Genomic DNA, 24,822 nt, shown 5'->3' on the forward strand with positions numbered 1-24,822 from the left:
ATATGCTAAGTTGATTCTAGTAAGCAGTGGTTTAATGTATACTCATTAAAAATTCAACAATGCACTGAATGCACATGTTGAAACAGATTACATATTTTAGAGCATGATGACAGTATTTCAGAATGTAAAGACTATATAGGATTTTGTTGAAGTAAAGAACAAAATGATGATTTATCACTTTCATGCAAAATCAGTTTTAATGTTTAATGGGGTTTTGTTTTCATTTTGTCCTTGGGAAATCTTGAGTAGCTGATTTTTGTACTTTCAGGTCTTTCAAACATGATGTCAGATGGTGAATTTTTAAGAACAAGTTGTGGGTCACCCAACTATGCTGCACCAGAAGTAATTTCAGGAAGGTAGTATTTGATACCCTTCTGCTCCCAGAATGTCTATAATTGTGTTTTTCTCCTAGGTTCTGTTAATCTCTATTGTCGTATTTAATTCTAGTGACTGGAAAGAAGTATAATAAAGCTTATTTTTTTCTTATTGAAACATGTTCTAAGAATAAAGCATTACAAGTGAGTAGGGTAAGGACAATGTTGGTTTGCAACATTTTGTTAAAGTAGTTAGAAGAGAGTAATTTTAATTTTTTTTCTGCTGGAAGAAATTGAAGATTTAAAACTAGTGAGTTTTAAAGGTGGGTAAGACACTGAAAATTTGATTAGTACAGAAATATCTAGTAGAATTGGCTGTTTACTTAAAGAATTAAATATGTAATGTGTAGCTTTATTTATTTATTTATTTTTACATACATGGCTTTTTGTATTAGCATCAGGTTATACTTCACTTATGTTGAAACTTCAGTCTTTAAATCTTTTAAGGGCTGTAATACTATAAGAATTCTAACCTCTCAGTTTACTAACCACTACAAGGAGAACATGAAGATACTTGTATGGTGCAGCTTTTTGAATAGATTAGAAAACAGAAGAATTTAATTTTTTATAAAGTAACTCTATTGTTTCTATACCACTGAAATTGAAAATAGAAAAGTTTATTAGCTTTTATAATGAACTTTTAATAACTTTTCAATTAAATCATGTTTCTTTGAATATTTTACATCCTGATTAACTCAGAATACAGAAATATTATAGTATTTTCTTTTTTTTTTCTTTTTGTAGAGACAGAGTCTCACTTTATGGCCCTCGGTAGAGTGCCATGGCATCACACAGCTCACAGCAACCTCCAACTCCTGGGCTTAAGCGATCCTCTTGCCTCAGCCTCCCGAGTACCTGGGACTACAGGCGCCCGCCACAACGCCCAGCTATTTTTTGGTTGCAGTTCAGTTGGGGCCGGGTGTGAACCCGCCCCACCCTTGGTATATGGGGCCAGCGCCTTACTGACTGAGCCACAGGCGCTGCCCTTTTTTTTTTAATTTAAAGAGACAGAGTTTCACTTTGTTGCCCTTGGTAGAGTGTTGTGGCATCACAGCTCACAGCAACCTCCAGCTCTTGGGCTTAGGCGGTTCTCTTGCCTCAGCCTCCCAAGTAGCTGGGACTACAGGCGCCCGCCACAATGCCTGGCTATTTTTTTGTTGTTGCAGTTTGGCTGGGACCGGGTTCAAACTTGCCACCGTTGGTAAATGGGGCCGGCGCCCTACTCACTGAGCCATAGGCTCCACCAATATTTTCCATTTTCTTAAGCTTGCTTTCTTAGACTGCTAAAAGAAATGAGATTTGTAAGATAATGGCTATGAATAAGTCAGGAGTACCCAATCGTAGATTTGTTAAGTTTCATCATTGTCTTTTTATGTTAACTTAATGTCTAAAATTCTTTTTAAAATTAGTATTTCATTTATATTGTCTATCTTAATTCTTTTGGGAAGAAAATTCAGGACATGGATACTGTGGGCATTGTTAAATAAATAAAAAGAAATGTGTAGCAATTATGCATGTATTACTAAAATTTCGTTTTCTAAGTTTAGATAAGGTGTTTCTTTAAGATCTAGATGAATGGGAACTTTTGCTTTTAAAAGAGTATTTATTGATCAGTTCAATAATAGTTTAAAGAGATCCTTTTCCTGAAGCCATATTTTCAACAGGAGATCTCACTAGTCTGTAGCTAGTTAATGCAGTTGGCTACAATATACTGCAAACCGTATTTTAAATCTTCTGTGAACCAGTAATTTTGGCTTTCTTCCACAGCCTCAGGCTCCTTTTACCTTTTGGGGTGTACCTGCAGCCCACATACCACATGCAGATTATGTGGTAATTTTTTGCTTATCTGTGCTGTCGGATATCAGGAAAATTATGCACAGATCTTTTCTTTTTCTGCTAATCAGCTTTCATTAGTGTTTGTGCATTTAATGTGTAGCCCAAGACAACTCTTCTTCTTCCAATGTGCAGCAGAGAAGAAAAAAGGTGCGACACCCCTCTGGAAGGGGTCTTGGGTTCCTGGAGATAGTTGGTACAGAGTCCATCATTAGGGAACATTCTCAACTGAGGAAAGATCATTTAATCTCTCCTCAAGTTCAGTAGTGATGTGTTTGTTCAAGGTTTAGCCCTGTTGTTTGGATGTTTTCAGGGTCTTAAAGTAGTAAAAATAGGATTTTAGCCTTGGTCAATAATTTATAAAATTTCTTGACTTTGGTTTTCAAAGGTAATACTGATGGAAATAAGATCTTTATGTAGCGTGCAACAGTGGCTGTGAACACCGTCTTCTAATTACTAATTCTTTATGAAATATACCCTGTTTCCCCGAAAATAAGACAGTGTCTTATTTTAAGGTGTGCTCCTAAAGATGCGCTAGGTCTTATTTTCAGGGGACGTCTTATCTTTCCTGTAAGTAGGTCTTATTTTCGGAGGATGTCTTATTTTCGGGGAAACAGGGTATATATATTTGAAATTTTTGATTAATTGATTACTTTTAAGTTACAAATAATCATTTAATTCTGTTGGTATTTTCTGTTACAGGTTATATGCAGGCCCAGAGGTGGATATATGGAGCAGTGGGGTTATTCTCTACGCTTTATTATGTGGAACCCTTCCATTTGATGATGATCATGTGCCAACTCTTTTTAAGAAGATTTGTGATGGGATCTTTTATACCCCTCAGTATTTAAATCCCTCTGTGATTAGCCTTCTGAAACACATGCTGCAGGTGGATCCCATGAAGAGGGCCACAATCAAAGACATCCGGTAATAAAGCCATTTGGAAATTATTAGAGCTGTAATATCTATGATATAAGTTGAGTGAAAGAAAAAGTTGCGGAATTGAATATATAGTGTAAATGTTACATGAAAATAATACAGTATACAGACATATTTATTTTATTTTGGTATTAAACATACACACTAAACTGGTTATTTAGAAAAGTAAGATTGGTAGGAAGAAAGGCATTCACTTTTTACTTAGGGATTTTTGTTTTGAGACTGTTACAGTGAGCATTATATTACTTTTGAAATTTTAAAAAGCTAATGAGAAGTAAAAAGGACCCAAGTGGAGTGTTAATGAAATTTTGTAGTGCTTCTTTATAATGACTTTTTTTGTTTTGTTTTTTTATTATTATTTGTTTTGTTTGGGATTCATTGAGGGTACAAATAATTAGGTTGCACTGATTGCATTTGTTAGATAAAATCCCCCTTCTAATTGTGTCCTGCCCCCAAGAGGTGTGCCACTGCTTTATAACGACATTTTAATAGCTTTCATAGTATGCTTCTGTAGTATGCTTCATATTTGATTTTAATGTTTTTGCATTAGGATTAAATACCTTTTTTTTTGCAGTTTTTGGTCGGGGCTGGGTTTGAACCCGCCGCTGGCGCCCTACTCCTTTGAGCCACCGGCGCTGCTCTAGGATTAAATACTTTTTAGTAATAAATTGTTGCTATTTGAGTTTTAAATCTCATGAATTATTATATATTTTTTAATCTCAAGAAAGGAGGAAGTTTTTATTTAATCAGTGACATGTTTTTCCCTGGTAGTATATATCGAATCACATTATGACATTGCTGTTTTGGTAAGTTAGTATTACCAGTTTCATATGGCTCAATCTAACAGTTTAAATAAGGCACCAGTGACGACAACAAATCTTTTTGAACTTGAGTAAGCCATTTCTGATGAAGACTTAAAAAAATTTACTGCAAACTTTGCTGCTGCTTCCATCATTTTGTTCCTTTTTTCCCCCCTATGGACCTTTCTCTTTTGGTTTGCTAATGGCTGGACTGCACATTTCTCTTGGCTCAGGGAAAGGGAGAAATGAAATCAGATATGGATCCAGGAATAGTAAATAAGAAAGCAGTAAGGTAATGAAGAAGGAAAGATTATATGTGGAACTTATACCTTGATTACTTTCCATTTACTCCATCTGCTTTAGCCGAAAAAGAGACCATGAAAGGCAGGGTATAAATTCTATCACCAGAGGGAAAGGACAGATCATTCTCTAAAATTTATATTTTAAAATATCTAAAGGAGGCTTGGTGCCCATAGCATGGTAGTTATGGCGCCGGCCACATACACCAAAGGACAGCTAAACTGCAACAAAAATAGCCGGTCATTGTGGCAGGCATCTGTAGTCTCAGCTACTCAGGAGGCTGAGGCAAGAGAATCGCTTAAGCCCAAGAGTTTGAGGTTGCTGTGAGCTGTGATGCCATGGCACTGTACTGAGGGTGATGTAGACTGTGTCTCAAAAAAAAAAAAAAAAACAAAAAAAACTAAGGTAGAAATGTTTTTGCTTGTATCCTACATATTTTTTTCTAATTAAGATGCAATGTATGACAATTTAAAAAAGACTTAGAAAAATACCCCCCCTAAAAAAAAAATAACAGAGAAGACAATAAAAAATAATCTTTAATCTCATCACTGGACGATAACCATTGTTCTTTTGGGTATTTTCCTCTCTTGATTTTTTTTCTTTTTAGTTCTAGCATAGTTTTTGATATAATTTAGGTAAAACATATCCTTTTCTGTGAGACTAAGGGATTGGAATAGGAAATCATTTAGAGCACGGCCTTTTGAGTCACAGAGAACTGGGGAGCAATCCTGGTTCTGCCACTTAACTGTCTTCGTGGCCTTGAGCAAGTTCCTTTGTCTGTTTAAACCTCAGTTCTTTCATTTAGAACAAAGGGATAGTACTGTCTTCATAGAATTGTTTTGAGGGTGAGGGAAGATAATGTATATGAAGTGATAACATAAAACTTAGCTCACAGTAAGGACTCATGGAATGGTAGATGTCTACTACTTTTGTTGTTACACATTGTATCAAAACAGTATGAAAATGAAGTTACATAATATGTTCTGTCTCTCAGCTGGAAATGAGTCGTTTTATTCATTGTTTATTATTCTTTCTAAAACTTTACAAGTGTAGATATTTCTTTTCCACTGCTACATCAATTCATAAAGTCAGTGGTGACTAGTGCATTTCTTTTGATATAGACAATAAAGTGTGAGCTAGAAAAAGATGATTTCAGTATAGAAAATGCTAATACAGTATGGGTATGAGTATAAATGAATTCATGTTCAAAATTCCCCAGCTGTTACTTTCAGTCTCAGAATCTACTCAGAATCCTCTTGATCCTGCCATTTTCTCTCAGGGAACATGAATGGTTTAAACAGGACCTTCCAAAATATCTCTTTCCTGAGGATCCATCATATAGTTCAACCATGATTGATGATGAAGCCTTAAAAGAAGTATGTGAAAAATTTGAGTGTTCAGAGGAAGAGGTCCTCAGCTGCCTTTATAATAGGAATCACCAGGACCCTTTGGCAGTTGCCTACCATCTCATAATTGATAACAGGAGAATAATGAATGAAGCCAAAGATTTCTACTTGGCGACGAGCCCACCTGATTCTTTTCTTGATGATCACCATCTGACTCGGCCCCATCCTGAAAGAGTACCATTCTTGGTTGCTGAAACACCAAGGGCACGCCATACCCTTGATGAATTAAATCCACAGAAATCAAAACACCAAGGCGTACGGAAAGCAAAATGGCATTTAGGAATTAGAAGTCAAAGTCGACCAAATGATATCATGGCAGAAGTATGCAGAGCAATTAAACAATTGGATTATGAGTGGAAGGTAAGAAAGAAAGAAAATATTGGGCAAACCTGTAGTCTGTATTTTATAGAAGAATTGCTTTTGACTGTTTTTTTTCCATGCCATACATTAGGTTGTAAACCCATATTATTTGCGTGTGCGAAGGAAGAATCCTGTGACAAGCACATACTCCAAAATGAGTCTACAGTTATATCAAGTGGATAGCAGAACTTACTTACTGGATTTCCGTAGTATTGATGGTATGTACATCCCACAGAACCATGTATGTGATATATTAGACTTTGTTCCCTAACTTGGTTTTTTAGTCTTTGATTCTTTTGAGGCTTCTTGACTTGTTCCTAATAATTCAATAGCAAAGGAATATAAAATGTGACTTTGTGTGCCTGCATGATATTATTTGTGAATTGTGTTAGTCTTATAGTCTAATATGATTTTGTCCTTTGAAGATTATTATCTGGTAAAATCCCCAAAGCCAGATGCTGTCTGATCCTAAAGTGATGGTTTTCTACATTTTTTTTTTAGGTGTGGTTTACTTTGGTTAGATAAAATGTTTTCTTTAGAAATAAATACTAACTTTTCTGTAAGCTTTTACTTATTATTAAGGGTTTTAAAATTAAGTATAAGGTTATGGCAATTCTTTGCTGGCCAAATTAATTGCATTAAGATATGGTATTATCTTTGTTTATGGAAGATTGCATAAATATGAGGCTCACCTTGGAATTTTTTGCTTTTTAAACTCAAAGTAGTACTTACCTGGTATCAGAAAGACACAGATTTGAGCCATGATATGCTGGCCAACCTTATTTGACTGGTTATCTTTATATCCAGACAGTACATATCTGTTAACATATACTAATGCAGTCTGAGCTATGAAATGATCTTTAGTTTTCTCATTGTATTTGGATAAAATTTGCAACTTTGGATTTATTAACATCTGCGTTTACCAGGTGAATGATTGTTTATTGTTTTTTTTGTATTGTATTCCCAACTTTAGATTTAAATAAATTTTTTTCATTGGAATTGTTGCTTTTATGGGATTTTTTTTTTTTTTTTGAGATAGAGTCTTACTTTCCTGCCTCTGTGCTGTGATCTCATACTTACAGCAACCTCAAAGTCTCAAGTGATCTTCTTGTCTTAGCCTCCTGTAGCTGGGGCTACAGGCACTGCCACAATGCCTAGTTATTTTTAGAGATGAGGTCTTGCTGTTGCTCAGGCTAATCTCTAACTCCTGAGCTGAAGCAGTCCACCCCCTTCAGCCTTCCATAGTGTGAGCCACTATGCCGGCCCTTCTTCTATGGCATCTTAAATGAAAAATGAAGAGAAAGTGGAGAATGAAAAACACTGAGTTGAGAGGTAGGAGAGTTGAGTTCTAGACTTACTTTCTGTTCATTTGTTACCTTGGACAAATCACTTCTCTAGGTTTGTTCTCTTATCAATAAAATGAAAGGTTGGATAAGATGATTTCCAGGATACCTTCCAAATGTCAAGTGTGTTGGTTTTATGATTTTAATGTAGGGTAATTAATTTTTGTTGCTAGATAATGATGTTTATTAAGCTCTAGGCTATTAGTTTACTGGGCTCTTAATCTTAGATTGTGATTGATGAGTCGCTACATTCTTTTTTTTTCTTTTTTTTTTTTATTAAATCATAGCTGTGTACATTGATATGATCATGGGGTACATTCTATACCCAATCTTGATCAGCCATCACGGGAGTACACACTGAATATAAAAAGGAGAGTGGATTGAGCGGCGCCTGTGGCTCAAAGGAATAGGGTGCTGGCCCCATATACCAGAGGTGGTGGGTTCAAACCCAGCCCCAGCCCCAGCCAAAAACAGCAAAAACAATAAATACTGGTTCATTGCTTCTCTTTTTATTTAAAATAATAATGCTCTTGATAGCTGACACTAGACTCACTTAAAGAAGCAAATTCAATACTGTTACAAAAATTGGGGGGAGGGGAAGTTATAGGTTATAATAAATTGAAATTCTTTTTACCTAGATGAAATTACAGAAGCCAAATCAGGGACTGCTACTCCACAGAGATCGGGATCAGTTAGCAACTATCGATCTTGCCAAAGGAATGATTCAGATGCTGAGGCTCAAGGAAAATCCTCAGAAGTTTCTCTTACCTCATCTGTGACCTCACTTGACTCTTCTCCTATTGATTTAACTCCAAGACCTGGAAGTCACACGATAGAATTTTTTGAGATGTGTGCGAATCTAATTAAAATTCTTGCACAGTAAACCTAAAACTTTGCTTATTTTTTGACAGCAATAAGCATGCATACTAAGTCATAGCCAAATGCTTCCATTTGTAATCAAGTTATACAGAATTATAACTAAGGATTGGCCTTTGGAATGCAATTTGCACAGGGATTGGGACTTGATTAATATTAAAAGCTTAATGTGCAGAAATGAATTAAGATCATTTTGTTTTTGTTCAGTAGGCAGAGAGCATAATATACACAATGGATTGTAGGTCTCTCAGGCTCACTTGATTTGGGGGTATTTTATATTTAGTGTACACAGGGGCTTTGAGAATATTAATTTACCATAAAGGCCTTCATGTATTATTACATGTTGATATGTTATATATTTACTTCATAAATTTATTCAATAAATAATTTGCCTAGAAATCCCAGAGACCTTTATAGGTGATTTTGTGTCCTGGACTCCTTACCTTCTTAGATAGCTAGTATCTTCTAATAGTAGTAACTCTGGATAACTTCTTCCATATTTCCCTCTTAAAATTCTACAGTGTATGGTAAGTCATGTCAAGTATTAGACCCAATTCAAATTTTTTCTTTAGCTTCATAAGTCCAAAAAACACACAGAATTTATATATTCAGATACTCTAGCACTAAGTTTAATCTTATAATTTTCCCATTATATTTTGTACATAAAGTATTCTTTTTGTTATATAAACTGAGTTACATATACTATAAATAAATCATGTTTTTGCCAATTTCACAAATTCTTTTGCTTATCTTATCAGTCAGTATTAAGTATACCTAAAAATTTCTAGTCATTTAATTACATGATTGTAAAATTGGATTCAGTGCATAGAAAGAATATCTTTTACAAACTCTAAATGCTTGGATATGACTTTTCCTCCAAATTTTATTAGGAACACTTTTAAAATCAGAAAAATTGAAATATTATAGGGTGATCACATGTGTATCTATCATTTAGATTCAACAATTTTAGTGTTTTGCCATATTTATTTGATCTATTCCTCCATGATATATATGTATAAAGATACAGATATGCATATGTGTGTGTGAACGTGTACATCTATGCTTTTTTCACGAATCATTTGGGTGGTACAGATATATTTGCCCCCTTAAATACTTTAAGCATTTACTAAAAATTACGACATTCTCTAAAGCAATTGTACGTGGTTAAAAAAAATTAAAAAATTTAAAAAATGGTATCCTTCTAAAAAAACATAACAATATAAAATTAATAATTTCCTAATATCATCTAATACTTAGCCCATATTTAAATTTCCTCAGTTGTCTTCCAAATTATTTTTATAGCTGGTTATTTTAAACCAGGATCCAATTAAAGTTTATATGTTGCATTTGGTTATATCGCTTTACTCAGATATAACACTATTATTATTTTGATAAAATGTGGAACAAATCAGTTCTTCCAGTTGGTCACATTTGCTTTGGGTTTTAATTACTTTCCTGAAAATTAGCATTATGGAAATTGTATAAAAATGTTTAATATTCCTAAGATTTACATTTATATTTTCTTTTTCATACTCCTAGTATTACATATTAAATGTAAATGAAATTTAAAGTCACCTCAGATAAAACTGGTATCATGTATGTATTAATACAAAATATTGTACCACTTATATTTGCCTTATATTCATGATACTGATTTTTTGTATTAGTCATTTTTCCCACTTCAACGGTGTTGTTTTTTTTTTTTTCCTATTTTAAGAATCATTGTATGTATTTTAGGATTGTTTTTGTTTTTGGCAAATACAGCGAGCATCTATGTAACCATACAATGCACTCAAATGTCCAGTGGCTTGTATGAATGATTACTCTAGTCGTAGATTTGACTCCAGCACGTACAGAATCATGCACTGAATTCAAACTGAAAAATCTTGTTTCTTTTTGTCCAGGCTTGTGCTATTCAACTTTGAATTTGGAAACTGTACAAAGTAATAGAAATTATGTTTAAATATGTGTTCAAAACCTGTATTTATATAATAACTTGTTTGTTCCCCTTTGTTTGGGGGATATTGCTTTCACTTAATTCTCTAAATGCAGCATTATATTCCTGATGTTAAGAACAGAAGACTGTATTTTTAAAGTTATAGATTTGTGAATAGAATTAAGTAATGTCTCTATAAGCTGTTGTGGGGAGGGGAGAAGAAAAGGAGGAACCAATTGAATAGGACCCTCTAAAAATTGTTAATTTTGTAAACTTCTTTTGTAAGTTATTGTGATTCCTTTAGTTACTGGGTTTTATTTTGAAAATATTTAAATATTGCACTTGTACAAATAGTATGATAAATGCACATATTTTAAGCTAGAATATTTGAAATGATAACTTTTGGTTAAATGCATCAAGGTTATGACAGGAGTTTCATGAATTTATTGTGGTTAGCAAATTCTTACCAATACTGAAGATGTAAAGGGAGTCGATGCAAATGATTTTTAATCTTTTTTTATTATCTTTTCAGCAATTTATATTTTTTTGTGATTTTATGCAACCACATTTTTACTTTGTCTTGACAACCGAAAGATGTATAAGGTTTTTGCCAGAAATGTACTGTATACATAGTTTTAAATATAATGGATTTTACTGATATGTAAAAATTTTTCCATTAAAATAATTGATTTCTCACTGAGAGGAACTTTTCTACTAGATTGGGGCATATGGGAGCTTAATATATCATATCTAATTTAAAATGATTTCACTGAAATAAACTGTTTGGCTTTTACTTTATTTTTTTTCTTGATAGGCTTTTATAGTTTTTCATAGTTTTAGATGATTTTATACAAACTCTTGTTCTCCCTGCCCGATAGTACCTTTTTGATCTTGTAGTGAAACTGTTCACCCTGAATTAATGCTTGGTGTGGCCTGTGGCCAGATGTAGAGCTCCATGCATCTGTATTCCAGCAGGCATCTTTGGAATGAATGAAAAATGTCTGTTGTCTACATGTTTTTTTCCCTTAATTCCGTTCCCCATTTCTGCAACCACAATAGAAGTCTTATTTTCATTGTGAGTTCTGACAAGATGAATGAATTCCACACACAATGTAACTGTAAATTGGTAGTAGAAATCAGTCTTTGTGGTTAATGTATATTTTGACCAGAGTATATTTAAATATACAATTTCAAGTACTTTGATTTAGAAAGATGGTATAATAAAGAAAAATTTTGTATTTCATCTGTTACAATGTGCTTACTTTTTAAAACTTTTTTAACCTCTGGGAAAACTAAGTGGGCAAAAAAGGCTGTTCATGTCTATGCCTTTTTTTTTTTTCTTTTTGGGACAGAGTCTCAAGCTGTTGCCCAGGGTAGAGTGCTGTGGCATCACAGCTCACAGCAACCTCCAACTCTTGGGCTTAAGTGATTCTCTTGCCTCAGCCTCCCAAGTAGCTGAGATTACAGGCACCCACCACAACACCCGGCTATTTTTTGGTTGGAGTTGTCGTTGTTTGGCAGGCCCAGGCTGGATTTGAACCCGCCAGCTCCAGCGTATGTGGCTGGCGCCTTAGCTGCTTGAGTTACAGGGGCTGAGCCTGTGCCTTCTTTTTATCAATGTATCTAAATACATAGTACTAGACCACATTTTGTAATTGTTATCTCAACTAAATTAGCTTTGATTTCATCTATTAATCAAGCACCTAAATACAGTATTAAGATATATACAATAGGCTCGGCGCCACTTGACTCAAGTGGCTAAGGTGCCAGCCACATACACCTGAGCTGGCGGGTTCGAATCCAGCCCGGGCCTGCCAAACAACGATGGCTGCAACCTAAAAAAAAAAAAAAAATAGCCGAACGTTGTGGCTGGCGCCTGTAATCCCAGCTACTTGGGAGGCAGAGGCAGGAAAATCGCTTGAACCCAGGAGTTGGAGGTTTCTGTGAGCTGTGATGCCATCGCACTCTATCCAGGGTGACAGCTTGAGGCTTTGTCTCAAAAAAAAAAAAAATATATATATATATATATACAATAAAAGCCAAAGTAGCTATCATTCATCAGTTGCTTAACATTAGATTTGGTTAGAATCCCACTACTCTAGAATTTAATTAGTAAATCATGTATCCACATAGGGAGCATATTAGGCAGGGCTTATGCTAGATTGTTGGCATTCTAAATCTTTAAAACTACAAAACAGTGCAAAATAGTATTATGAGTAGCATATAGGATTAGTCTTTTAGGATTAGTCTTTTATTTAAATACCTAGAGCCATTGATTAGTTTCCTAAAAGTTCTACAGGTTGTAAATATACCATTCTACTTATTGTAAATGCCAATCAATGTTAGCTATGATAAATTTTGAGGATTTTTAGCAATTTGAAAGATGACCACATTATAAAAAGCATAGGAAACTAAATATATAATGGGTGGATCAAGATCCTGGACCAGACTTAGAGCTAAGTCATGGATGAAGTACTAAAACTTAAATGAGAAGTGGCTTTTATCAGAGTAGAGAAGGATCAAGGTTAAGTTACTTGAGAAATTTAGGAAAGAGAAATGTACGAATAAGTATTCGGCTCAATAAGTTTTCAGTGTTTCAGATATATAGTGAATGTGGAGATGTAAACCTCTACCTAGATTGAGAAACATTGCCACCCTGTTAGTGACTTTTATAATTAATAGAAGCGATATCACTTCTGCCTTATTCTATAGGTGGCACAGAGCCACCCTGGTAGGAGAACCACACAAGGATGTGAATGCAGGAGTGGGAATCATTGGGGGCCTTCTTGGAAGCTGGTTACCCCAGTTATGCATTGGTAATTCTGAGTTTTGTTCGCTTAATGCAGCTTGTACAAATGTTGTTGCATCTAATCAAACAACATAAATAAAATCACACCTGATAATATGAATCATGGTATCACTGGAAAAGTCTGAAGTATTGGGAAGGTGCCAAGATTTTATGGTGAATACAATTTTTCCAAAAATCAAGATTTTTGCCTAAACACTTTAATTTTCTTGTCAACAAACACGGCCATTTTTTAAAAAAAGTAACAGGTTCCCTTTGTTCATTTTCTTCTTTTTCCTTTGGAGACAGGGTCTCTCTGTCGCCCCCTGTAGAGTGCTCTGACATCAAAGCTCACAGCAACCTCAAACTCTCAGGCTTAAGTGATTCTCCTGCCTCAGAGTAGCTGGGACTGCAGACACCTGCCACAACGCTCAGCTATTTTTTGTTGTTGTTGTTGCACTTGTCGTTGTTGTTTATCAGGCCCAGGCCTGGTTCCAATCCGCCAGCTCTGGTGTATGTGCCTGGCGCTCTACTCACTGAGCTACAGGCGCTGAGCCCCCTTCGTTCATTTTCATGAAAAGTCATGTCAGATACCAAGTCTGAATAGCCGGTTTGTCAGTCGTTCTTGCAAGTAATGTTCCATGAAGAAAGTCTCTAGTTCAGTTTAGAACAAGATCTCAGAAGTACTTGTCCCTGAGACATCATACTTCAATATGCAGGACTTTATGAGGACTTGCCATTTTTTTTTCACACAGAATGTTAGTGTACTCAAGGGTCGTTTTAATAATTTTTACACCTCCTTGAGGATGTTCTCGAGCGGATTTATTTTTCTTAACTAGGAGTGTGTGTGACGGTGAATACGATGACCGCTAGTACAGTTCGGTATTGTTCCTGTGCTTCCTTACTGAAGTGCCAGCAGTTTGACCCACCATTGCTTTTCCATTATCAGTACAGATGTCAGCACCGTGAAAAGGGCAAAATAACGCCCTCATATTAGTATGGCAATAGCTTTGGCGTTCAAAGGGTGTCAGCGACTTTTCAGGAGAATCCTAAGTATTTATCAGTAGTTCCCAACAGGAATCTTCTTTCAGGGGATATTTCACTGGGGAAACAATTTGTCGTCACAACTGGCGATGGTGGTGGTGGATGCTAATGGCATCTATATAAAGACTAGAGATGCTTGTTAAGCACCCTACTGTGCGCAAGACGCCCTCTTCCCTGAAGAATTAGCCTGGTCTCCAAAAATGGGTCTTTTGCACAAGACAGCTACACCATGAATTGACTATATTAATTACCCGTGTTACATTTGCCCGCTTATTTATCTTCATGACGTGACCCACTGACAGATTCTGGCCATAACTCTCTCTTCTGGATTCAACTTATTTGTTACTTCCGACGTGAAGTCCACAGTTCAGCCATGACCTTCCCCGATCCGCCCTTTTTTTTTTTTTTTTTTTTTGCAGTTTTTGGCTGGGGCTGGGTTTGAACCCACCACCTACAGCATATGGGGCCGGTGCCTTATTCCTTTGAGCCACAGGCGCCGCCCGATCCGCCCTTTTTGATCGAGTTTTGCCTCTCTATTTTCTGCACCTAGATGGCTTCATCAGCCAGGCTGTACACCATATCTTTAGCCTCGGAATTCCCATCCAAGTTATTTTACCCCGAGCCATGCTTTCTTAACCCGCTGACTAGATGCTCGCTGTAACCGCGAGGAGGGCTCCTCCTCGCGCTACCCTGTGCGGCTCAGCCGCGTTTACATGCGCGCTCTTCGCAGCTCTGTGCGCGGGCGCTCCCGGCAGCTGCTAGAGGGCGCGCTCGGCCAAGTGATTCCAACTACAAATCCCAGAAGGTAACGCGGTGGGGGCGGCGCAGTGACACCTGGGATTTGTAGTCCTGGGGAGGTGTCGGCGGCCGAGAAAGACAGAGTCGGCTTTTCTTTGCTTGCTCCAGGGGACTGTTCGGAAGCCCCGGGTGTGGGCTGGATCCGTTTCTTGGCAACCAGTAGTCAAAGGCAAGCAGGTAGGAAGTAGGGCATTCTAACTTCCGCTTCCGGTGGGCAGCGTTGTAAACACGGGCCCCCCTGGAAAGCTTATCAGGTGGCTGGGGCTGCGCCGTGGGTGGTCGGGGCGCAGCAGAAGAGGAAAACAAGGCGCGTGGGTGTTGCGGTTAGGGAAGAAAGGAGCTTGAGAAATCCGAGTTGAAACTCCACCGGGTCTTACGCAGCCGGGACATCAAGGTTAGTCTCTGGGGACAATCGACTGTGCAGGAAGGGCCCTTTCTTGCTGCACCGCCTGGGAGGCCGCAGGCTGGTGCGGCTTTGACCTTCCCCCCCGCAGTGGGACTGGCGACATGGAGCTGGCACCGAGCTGGCTTCCTACCCCGCGCTGCAGGCGTCTTGAGGCTGAAAGCCGGGTGGTGAACAAGCAGGTGACGTCCGGGGCAGCCCTTTTGAGTTTCGCTTTTAGGAACGTTTTTATTATTGTTGACCAATGAAGGGATAGTCGCTAATACTGGTTTTTCTATTGCGATGATATTTTTGTGTAAATTGTTTTGTGCATTCCTCACATCTGAATACAACCCCTTATCCGGAAGGATGCGGTTGTGATTTCCCGATCGTGTTGATCTAGTGGTTTTTCACCTTGGGTGCTGCATCCTCCGACGCAGTCAAGACAAGCATGCTCTGGTTTGGGGCTGGTAAAATGCTAACAGTTCTTGAGCACATTCTGTAGTTATCGTTGTACCAGTATCCGAATTTAGAATACGACGGCCGTCATTGTTTAGAATTTTTATGGCATTCGTTAAATACAATTCTAAATACAGTGTTGAATATGTCTAGTTTCATGAGTTGAACATGAAACTCTTAAGATTAAGGTTTACACGTATGGTTTCATTTGGGTGAAAAAAATGTTAAGTCCAGGATGTTGGTGCCTTGTGCCTGTAACTATACAGTAGTTTCAGAAAAGCCTCCTTTATGAGAAGTTTTAATTTCATGTTCAGACAGCCGTAGAGGAACAATTAACTTATACTAATTAGGATATCTGAATCAGCTCAGAGCGTTAAATTTTCCAAAGCAGAAAGTGTTTTGCACTTTCTGTTCCACTTTCTGTTCCACTTCTTTTTAAGTCTGGCTACTTTTATTTTTCAAAAGTTCTCCGTGGTGCCTCAAATGCCCCTTCTCTGACATCATAGCATCCTTTGTTTATTGTCTTGTAGCATTTGTCCTGTATTGTAATTGACTGTACTCTGTTGTCTTCAGACAATTTTGAAGAAAATGTAGAAACGCGCCAGTGGCCTTGGTAACAGATTCATGCTTTTTTGACCTCTGTGGGCCCTTGATACTATTTGATAGCTCTTCTCCTCCTCTACTGTTGCTTTTCCTAATCTCTTCAGTGCCTATTTCAGATCTTTTCCATTTTGTCAAGTGCTCAGATTCACCTACAGCAGAACCACTGTAACTTGACCACCCAACAGACTGGTCAACATAAGAAGGTGGTCAGCATAAGGAGCGAGGCCTACTGTACTGATACTACATGTGGTGCATGTCTGGTCTATGAAAATTAGGTCAACTTAAGATTACTGTAGGTAGGTGGTCAGCTATGGAACTTCTACTGTATTTTTGAACAGATGAATAACTTCTTATTTCCCAGAGAAATGCAAAGTTTGGGGCACAAAATTCCTCATTTTCTTTCCTTTTTGCCCCTGAACCTGCCTGTCCTTTTCAGTCAGTATTGATTTCTTTTTTGTCTGAAGGGAATGTATTAATACTTTTGTCCCTCTTTTCAAGGCTAAGCTTCTCAATTGCTAGTGTCATTAGCCTTCTTATAACCTCATTCTGTCTTGACCGCTGCAGCCCCTGCATATCTCAAGGGATTTGTGGGGAAAACTAGAACAAACACAGGAAGACAATGGTGTGTCACTTTTTCATACGTGGTTGAGAACCACCACCTGGGTGGGTACTTAACATAAACCTGTTCTCAGCATTATAACAGTGGTTTGTGTTGGAAGGTGGGGAAGGTAATGGGAATCTGAATGACCTATTACTTTTTAAAAAATGTTTTGGTCTGTCTATCCTTTTCTCCTTTCCTCCCCACTCTGTCTCCTTCCCCTAATAATCTACAGATCTGACCAATGATTTTTAATGTAATTTGCTTTCAGAAAACACACCAGGTTTCGGTTAGTATTAAGAGGGTTCCCACCCTGCCGGGCAGCTCACATAACTGATATAGAAACAAAGTTCTAGTTGGAAATGTAAAGCCAAAAAACTTAATCATTATTCTTGTTATGGTTAGGAATAGTCATAAGTCTTTCTTATCTTGTCTAGATAGGTTTTGGGGCCTTCCTGACAATCCAGTCTCTCAGTCTGTGCTTCTGAATTTCTGTTCCATAATATCACACTACCCACACTTCTGTTTTCAGAAATTTCTTGGTTCTTCCCCCAGGATGTTTGTAGTCATTTTCAAACATAAGAAACTCATTCTCCCATAATGAATATGGGTCAAGAGTTTGCATTGCCCTAATACTTACTTTATAGTCTATTACTTCTCCAGTTTTTCTAAGTCTCTTTTCTTGTGGAAAGCATGTGGTTCACCTATGTTAGCCTGTACATTTCCCTTCCTCTTTTCCTTTTCTTCCTTCCTTTCACACTTCCTTTCCTTCCTTCCTCCTCCTTCCTTCCTCCCTCCTCCTGTTCTTCCCTTCTCCTTCTTTTTTTCTCTTTTGAAACAGGGTGTCACTATATAGCTCAGGCTTGTCTCAAACCTCCTGGCCTTAAGCTATCTTCACACCTTGGCCTGCCACAGTGCTGAGATTAAAGGCATGAGCCAGTAAACAGCCTTAGATTTTTAAATTATTATTTTTTAAGAGACCCTGTACATTTCTTGATTGTTGTGATTTATTGGTGGATTCTAATATTCATTAAGTAGTTAGGCGAATGACCGACAATTTTCTAACCCCTCCAAATTGTGCTGTTATTGTGGGACTTTGCATGTGGGTAACAACCTTACACTTTTTTTGGGGGTGGGTGGGTCTTCCTTCCTTCTAGAGATTTGTTCTATCGTGCTTTGCTTTATTGTACTTTGTCAATATTGCTTTTTGAAACATTGAAGGTTCGTGTCAACCCTGCCTCTAGCAAGTCTTTCAGTGACAATTTGTCCAACAGCCTGTGCTTACTCGTTGCAATATTCCAAACTTTTTCTTTTTTTTTTTTTTTGAGACAGAGTCTCAAGTTGTTACCCTGGGTAGAGTGCTGTGGTGTCACAGCTCACAGCAACCTCAAACTCTGGGCCTTAAGTGATTCTCTTGCCTCAGCCTCCCAAGTAGCTAGGACTACAGGTGCCCACCATAAGACCTGGCTATTTGTTGTTGTTGTTGCAGTTATCATTGTTGTTTTAGCTGGCCCAGGCTGCTTCAAACCCGCCAGCCTCGGTGTATGTGGCCAGCACCCTACCCACTGAGCTATGGGTGCCGGCTAAACTTTTTCATTATTATTATATATGTTATGGTTATCTGTGATTGGTAATTTTTGATGTTACACTTGTAAATTATTTTGGGATCCCACATAGTGTAGTGGTTAGGAAAAAAATTATTTTGGGACACTACGAACTGCACCCATATGTGACGGTAAACTTAATAAATGTCGTGTGTGTTCTGAAGGGCTTCACTGACCCGCCATTCCCCCATCTGTCTTCTTAGGCGTCTCTATTAACTGAGACACCATATTGAAATTAGGCCTATAAAGGTCTGTAAGTGTTTGAGTGAAATTAACAGTCTCATATCTTTCATTATAAAACAAAAAAGAAATGATTAAGCCTAGTGAGGAAGGTATGCAAAAGCCAACAGAGGCTGACAGCTAGTCTTCTTTTACCATATGGTTAACCATGTTGTGAATGCAAAGGAAAAGTTCTTTAGGAACGTTCCTTTTGGAAGGGTGTTTGGAGAACACTTAGAGACCTAAAAATGGACCTGCCATTCGATCCTATAATTCCTTTACTAGGTTTATACCCAGAAGACCAAAAGTCACAATATAACAAAGTCACAAAATAACATCTGTACCAGAATGTTTATTGAAGCCCAATTCATAATTGCTAAGTCATGGAAGAAGCCCAAGTACCCATCGACCCACGAATGGACTAGCAAATTGTGGTACATGTATACCATGGAATACTATGCAGCCTTAAAGAAAGATGGAGACTTTACCGCTTTCATGTTTACATGGATGGAGCTGAAACATATTCTTCTGAGCAAAGTATCTCAGGAATGGAAGGAAAAGTATCCAATGTACTCAGCCCTACTATGAAGCTAAATTATAGCTTTCACATGAAGACTATAACCCAACTATAGCACAAGACTATGGGGAAAGGGCCAAGGAAGGGGAAGGGAGGGAGGAGGTTTTGGTGGAGGGAGGGTAATGGGTGGGGCCACATCTATGGTGCATCTTAGAATGGGTATAGGCGATTGCACTAATGTACACAGCTATGATTTAATAATAAAAAAAATAATAAAAAAAAATGTTACTCCAGCCACAGGAACGATAAGGAAGCGAAACAGCTTTGTAGCTGATATGAAGAAAGTTTTAGTAGTCTGGATAGAAGATCAAGTTACATCATTTCCTTGAGCAAAAGCCTAATCCAGAGCAAGGCCCCAGATCTCTTCATTTCCCTTTAGGCTGAGAGAGATGAGGCAGCTGCAGAAGAAACATTTGAAACTAGCAGAAGTTTGTTTATGAGATTTAAGGAAAGAAGCTGTCTCCGTGACCTTAAACTGCAAGGCGAACCAGCAAGTGCTGATGGAGATGCTGCAGTAAGTTATCCAGAAGATCTAGCTAGTTAATGAAGGCAGCTACACTAAACGACAGATATTCAATATAGATGAAACAGCCTTCTATAGGAAGAGATGTTTTTATTTGTTTTGCTAAGAAGTAGCAGTAGCAGAGTTGATTAGGTTAAATGAAGAAAACACACAGAGAACACATGTAGAAAGTGGTGGTTGTTTTGTAGATGTTGGTGCTGGGGGATATGCTTTCTGGAATCACTACATTGTACTTACGGAGAGCCCTGGATGGAATGGTAGTGTAATCATTTTGAATTATGTGTACTGGTATATCAAGGAGTTAGATTATCTTTCATGCATGCTCTCTTTTGTGTTTTGGTATTCTATGCTAGTCTTGCTGTGAAATTGAAGTCTGCATTAAAAAAAAGCCTTACTATATGAAACTTTATAATACTTGTAAAAATAATTCAGTTTGGTTTATGCATAGTAGTGTAATACTTCTCTGAGTATTATCCACAGTTCCCTAAGACAGGCTTTCATCCTCATTGGATGTTGGGCTTAGCCTTACCAATCTGGGACTGTTCTGTTAAATTGCTGCCAAAATTTAATATTCAGTTAACCTCCACTTTATAAAGTATTTTCTTTACTAATATTCTTGAAACCAGTTTTTACTTCATACAGATTTTTTTTTACAACAGTAATTAACAGTGTTCCTCCACATAAAAGAACTTTCTGTATAAGTTATATACAATTCCAGGGGTTTCTCAGTATCTTGAAGCTCATCTGTGCACCTAGTAAATTCTTGGATCATTCACTTAATCCCTTCTCTAAATAAACTGTTAAGCTCTTCCAGGATTGTCTATAACCTTGTTCTATCAGTTGTTGGCTCTTTTTATCTCTTACATTTGTGTATCATTTCACACTTACAAAGTAATTCAACACCTTTTGTTTATTTACTCAATAATTTTGTGAATTACAACATTTAGCAAGTTTGATTCTTTTAAAACCTTATTATAAAAAATTTCACCATATATAAAAAGAGAGAGAAAAGAACACTGATCTTTGTATATCACCTGCCAACTTCATCACTTACCTATTCAAAGCAGTCATACAGTATTTCATCTGTTTTCCTCTTCACTGCATTCCTTACTCACACTGATTATTTTGAAACAATTCCTTTAATTTTATATAAAACATTTCACTATGTATTCTTAAAAGATAAGTGCACAATTACAGAAATGTAACAGTAATTCTTTAATATCAACTATCAAATCTGTTCTTATTTCTCCTATTATTTCATTACTGTTCTCTCCCCATTTTTTTTTTAATTGGTAATAAAGTAAGATGCACATACGTGTATTGTGTTTGGTTAGTATGTCTTGTATGTCTTTTTTTTTTCCCTTCTGGGTTAGGGTTTTTCTGTTGCCTGGGCTAGAGAGCGGTGGGGTCATCATAGCTCACAGCAACTTCAGACTCCGGGGTTCAAGTGATTTTCCTGCCTCAGCTTCCTAAGTAGCTGGGACTACAGGTGTACGCCACTATACTTGGCTGGTTTCTTTTTATGTTTTGTAGAGTTGAGGGTTTCGCTATTGCCCAGGCTGGTCTCGAACTCCTGGGCTCAAGCGATACTCCTGCCTCAGGTCTCCCAAAGTGTTAGCATTGTGTGTGTGAGCTACCACACCCGGCTGTATTATATGTCTCTTAAGTCACTCTTAATCTAGGGGTTACCCCTCATCTTTCTCTTCCCTTTGTTTTCTGACAGTTTATTTCATGAAGAAACCATTTCTATTTTTCTTCAGTTTGTTTTTGATATCAGCATCTCTGATATGTTATGGAACATGCTTAACTGTTTCCCATGTTTTTAGTAAACTGGTAGAAGCTTGATCTGAGTCAGGATTCATTTTTGCAGGAGTACCTCATAGGTAGTTCCACTCTATCCAGAGGCGCATAACGTCCCGTTGGTTTTCTTAGTGGTGTCAGCAGCCGTTTGAGGATTATTGCCTAGATACACTAATTAGAGCTAAAAAATGGTGATAGTCTAATCCTATTATTGATATTTCTTCTTTACCTATTACTTGGAATATTTCTGTATAAGGCCAAGTGTGTTTTAAAGCTATTTCTTTGTAATTTTCCAGAATGGCTTCTTTTGGGTGGAAGAGAAAGATTGGTGAAAAGGTCTCAAAGGTCACTTCCCAGCAGTTTGAAGCTGAAGCTGCTGATGAGAAAGATGTGGTTGAGAAAGACGAAGGGAACTGGCTTCATGCCATTAAACGTAGGAGAGAGATTCTCCTTGAAGGCTCTGCTGAGAAAAGTAAACAGCTGAAGGATGAAGGAGCCAATTTGGCTGAAAATAAAAGGTATGTTTTTAGAATTTTCTTCTGGACAACAGTTTATATTTTCTAGCTCACTGTGAGTAATGGGATGAAGAGTTATGAATTGGTAATACCATGGTTTTAAAATCTTACCTAGGTGCAACTAGTCAAAAAAAAAAAAATAAGGTGTTTCAAAATCACATGAAAATTTTCATTTTCAGGGATAATGAAAGTTTATAAACTAGTTTGCAAGATGCTTATGTGTCTGCTTTGCCATCATTTTTATTTTGTCTAAAGAAGAGTAAGTGCTAAGTAAAGTAGAATCCAGTTCATTGATTAGTAGAAGGTGGTCTAATCTCTAGAAGTTTTCTCCTAAGGATATTATGTAACAGGTAAATTAGGTATTTCCCAAATAGCTTTGAAGATAGTATATTTGTTGGGGTTTTTTGTTTTTTTTTTTTTTTGGAGATAGAGTCATAGCTCACAATTACCTCAAACTCTTGGGCTCAAATGATCCTCTTGCCTCACCCTCCCTAGTAGCTGGGACTATAGGCACCTGCCACAATGTCTGGCTAATTTTTCTGTTTTTAGTAGAAACAGGATCTTATTCTTGCTTAGGCTGGTCTCAAACTCGTCAGCTCAAGGGATTCTCCCACTTTGGCCTCCCAAAGTGCTGGGATTATAGGTTAGAACTACTGTGACCGGCCGTCCATAGTATATACACATATATATGTGTGTGTGTGCATATATATTTTTTTTCTTTGCAGTTTTGGCCGGGGCCGGGCTTGAACCTGCTACCCCCAGTATATGGGGCCGGTGCCCTAATCCTTGAGCCACAGGCGTCACCCCATAGTATATTTGTTTAAAAAAATAGGTATTCAGTTGTTCTTTGCCATTTACTTCCTTTATTTTTTTTGGGGGGTTTTTGGCCAGGACTAGGTTTGAACCCGCCACCTCCGGCATATGGGACCGGCGCCCTACTCCTTGAGCCACAGGCACCACCCATCCTTTTTTTCGAAACAGTTTGACTATGTTGCCCTTGGTAGAGTGCTGTGACGTCACAGCTCACAGCAACCTCTAACTCTTGGGCTTAAGCGATTCTCTTGCCTTGGATTCCTAAGTAGCTGGTACTACAGGTGCCTGCCACAACGTCCAGCTATTTTTTGTTGTAGTTGTCATTGTTTGGCAGGCCTGGGCTGGATTTGAACCCACCAGCCCTGCTATTTGTGCCCAGAGCCTTAGCTGCTGAGCTACAGGTGCCGAGCCCATTTACTTCTTATATGTACTTTAATATATATGACTTGGTTGATAATACCTTCATTTATTTGTAGCCCTTCTGAGCTAAGCTCTAATACTGCCTTTTTTGCACCCATTTCTTTTTCCTTTTTTCCTTCCTACACGTTCATTTCCCCTTCCTCTGCTTAGATCTGTAAGTAAGACCAAAGATCATTCTTCTACAACTTAGGAAAAGACAAAGTTTTTAGTAGATTGTGTTGACAAACTGGATTACTATGTAGAGAAAAATAAAATTGAATCTGTATCTAATACCACATACAAAGATGGACTGCAGAGGGATTAAAAATCTAAATGTGAAAAGTAAAACTATATAGTTAAAAGAAGAAAATATTAAACTAGGGTGGAAAAGAACTTATTGTGTGAACAATTGTGTATTTATAGGTTTTTTAATTATAATCTTTTTTTTTTTTTTTTGTAGAGACAGAGTCTCACTTTATAGCCCTCGGTAGAGTGCCGTGGCCTCACACAGCTCACAGCAACCTCCAACTCCTGGGCTTAAGCGATTCTCTTACCTCAGCCCCCCGAGTAGGTGGGACTACAGGCGCCCGCCACAAAGCCCGGCTATTTTTTGGTTGCAGTTTGGCCGGGGCCGGGTTTGAACCCGCCACCCTCGGTATGTGGGGCCGGCGCCCTATTGACTGAGCCACAGGAGCCGCCCTATTTACAGGTTTTTTACTGATCTATTTGAAAGTTGCAAACATGACACCTACCTCTGACTCAGCATATTTCTCCTAAGAATAAGGATATTCTCTCACCTAATATACCATTAACAAATTGACAGATATTAACAATTTCATAATCTCAGTTCACATTTGGGTTTTTACGGTTTTCCTTAGAATGTCTTTAGCAGTATGTAGTTTTTAAAACCAAGATCTAAACAGAGTTCACATGTTGTATTTGGTTATTATGTTTCTTTAGTGACTTTTAATCCTCTTGAGGCCCCTACTTTTATCCCTCATGATATTGACTTTTTGAAGAGTCCTGACCAGTTTTCTATTTCATTGTTTCCTTAAGTATGTCGTTTAATTTGTTTGTCTTACACGTCTTGTTAACTGAAAGTTAGGTGTGGAGGTTAGATTTAGAGTCCAAGGATTTTTGACAAGAGGATGTTATAGATAATATTTGTGCTTTGTATTGTTTCGTATTAGGAGGTAAATAATATCGAGTTTCTAGCCACTGGAAAGACATTGTGCCTGTGTGGATCTGTCTGCTGTGTTCTGTATTTGTCGAGAGCCGTATTTTTATAGAAATCTTAAAAGCATTTGTCCTTCGTAAAGAAAATATACATATTAGGAAAATTATACTTGACAGTATGAGAACTACTTGTTTGCGCTGTATGTATGATTCTTAGAAAATGATTTGACCAGCATTAGCAGTATCTTTGGTCGGAATAGAATCTTCTTCAGATCATCCAGAGATCAAAAATCAGGCCTGTGTGCCCAAAAGAAAGTGAAGTACACGCCTGTAATCCCAGCACTCTGGGAGGCCCAGGTA

At 37.6% G+C, this 24,822-nt stretch overlaps 2 protein-coding genes across 5 annotated transcripts in view; both read left to right on the plus strand.

The window, feature by feature from the left end:
* PRKAA1 (protein kinase AMP-activated catalytic subunit alpha 1) overlaps window positions 1–10,961 on the plus strand; it is a 43,810-nt gene extending 32,849 nt beyond the window's left edge. For both annotated transcript variants that reach the window (XM_053591690.1, XM_053591697.1), the window contains 5 exons: window positions 269–356; window positions 2,910–3,134; window positions 5,526–6,012; window positions 6,104–6,230; window positions 7,994–10,961. In XM_053591690.1, coding sequence (XP_053447665.1) covers window positions 269–356; window positions 2,910–3,134; window positions 5,526–6,012; window positions 6,104–6,230; window positions 7,994–8,238 — 1,172 coding nt within the window. In that variant the 3' untranslated portion in view covers window positions 8,239–10,961. The remainder of the gene's footprint in view (window positions 1–268; window positions 357–2,909; window positions 3,135–5,525; window positions 6,013–6,103; window positions 6,231–7,993) is intronic.
* Window positions 10,962–14,874: 3,913 nt separating this feature from the next.
* TTC33 (tetratricopeptide repeat domain 33) overlaps window positions 14,875–24,822 on the plus strand; it is a 43,132-nt gene continuing 33,184 nt past the window's right edge. Inside the window, exons 1-2 of one of the 3 annotated variants that reach the window (XM_053591725.1) lie at window positions 14,875–14,971; window positions 21,856–22,077. In XM_053591725.1, coding sequence (XP_053447700.1) covers window positions 21,857–22,077 — 221 coding nt within the window. In that variant the 5' untranslated portion in view covers window positions 14,875–14,971; window position 21,856. Of the gene's footprint in view, window positions 14,972–15,022; window positions 15,189–15,295; window positions 15,380–21,855; window positions 22,078–24,822 lie in introns of those variants that run through there. The other 2 variants (XM_053591718.1, XM_053591730.1) reach the window with 2 other exon arrangements.

The sequence above is a fragment of the Nycticebus coucang genome, chromosome 1 (assembly GCF_027406575.1).
Source record: "Nycticebus coucang isolate mNycCou1 chromosome 1, mNycCou1.pri, whole genome shotgun sequence".
Classification (NCBI taxonomy): Eukaryota; Metazoa; Chordata; class Mammalia; order Primates; family Lorisidae; genus Nycticebus; species Nycticebus coucang.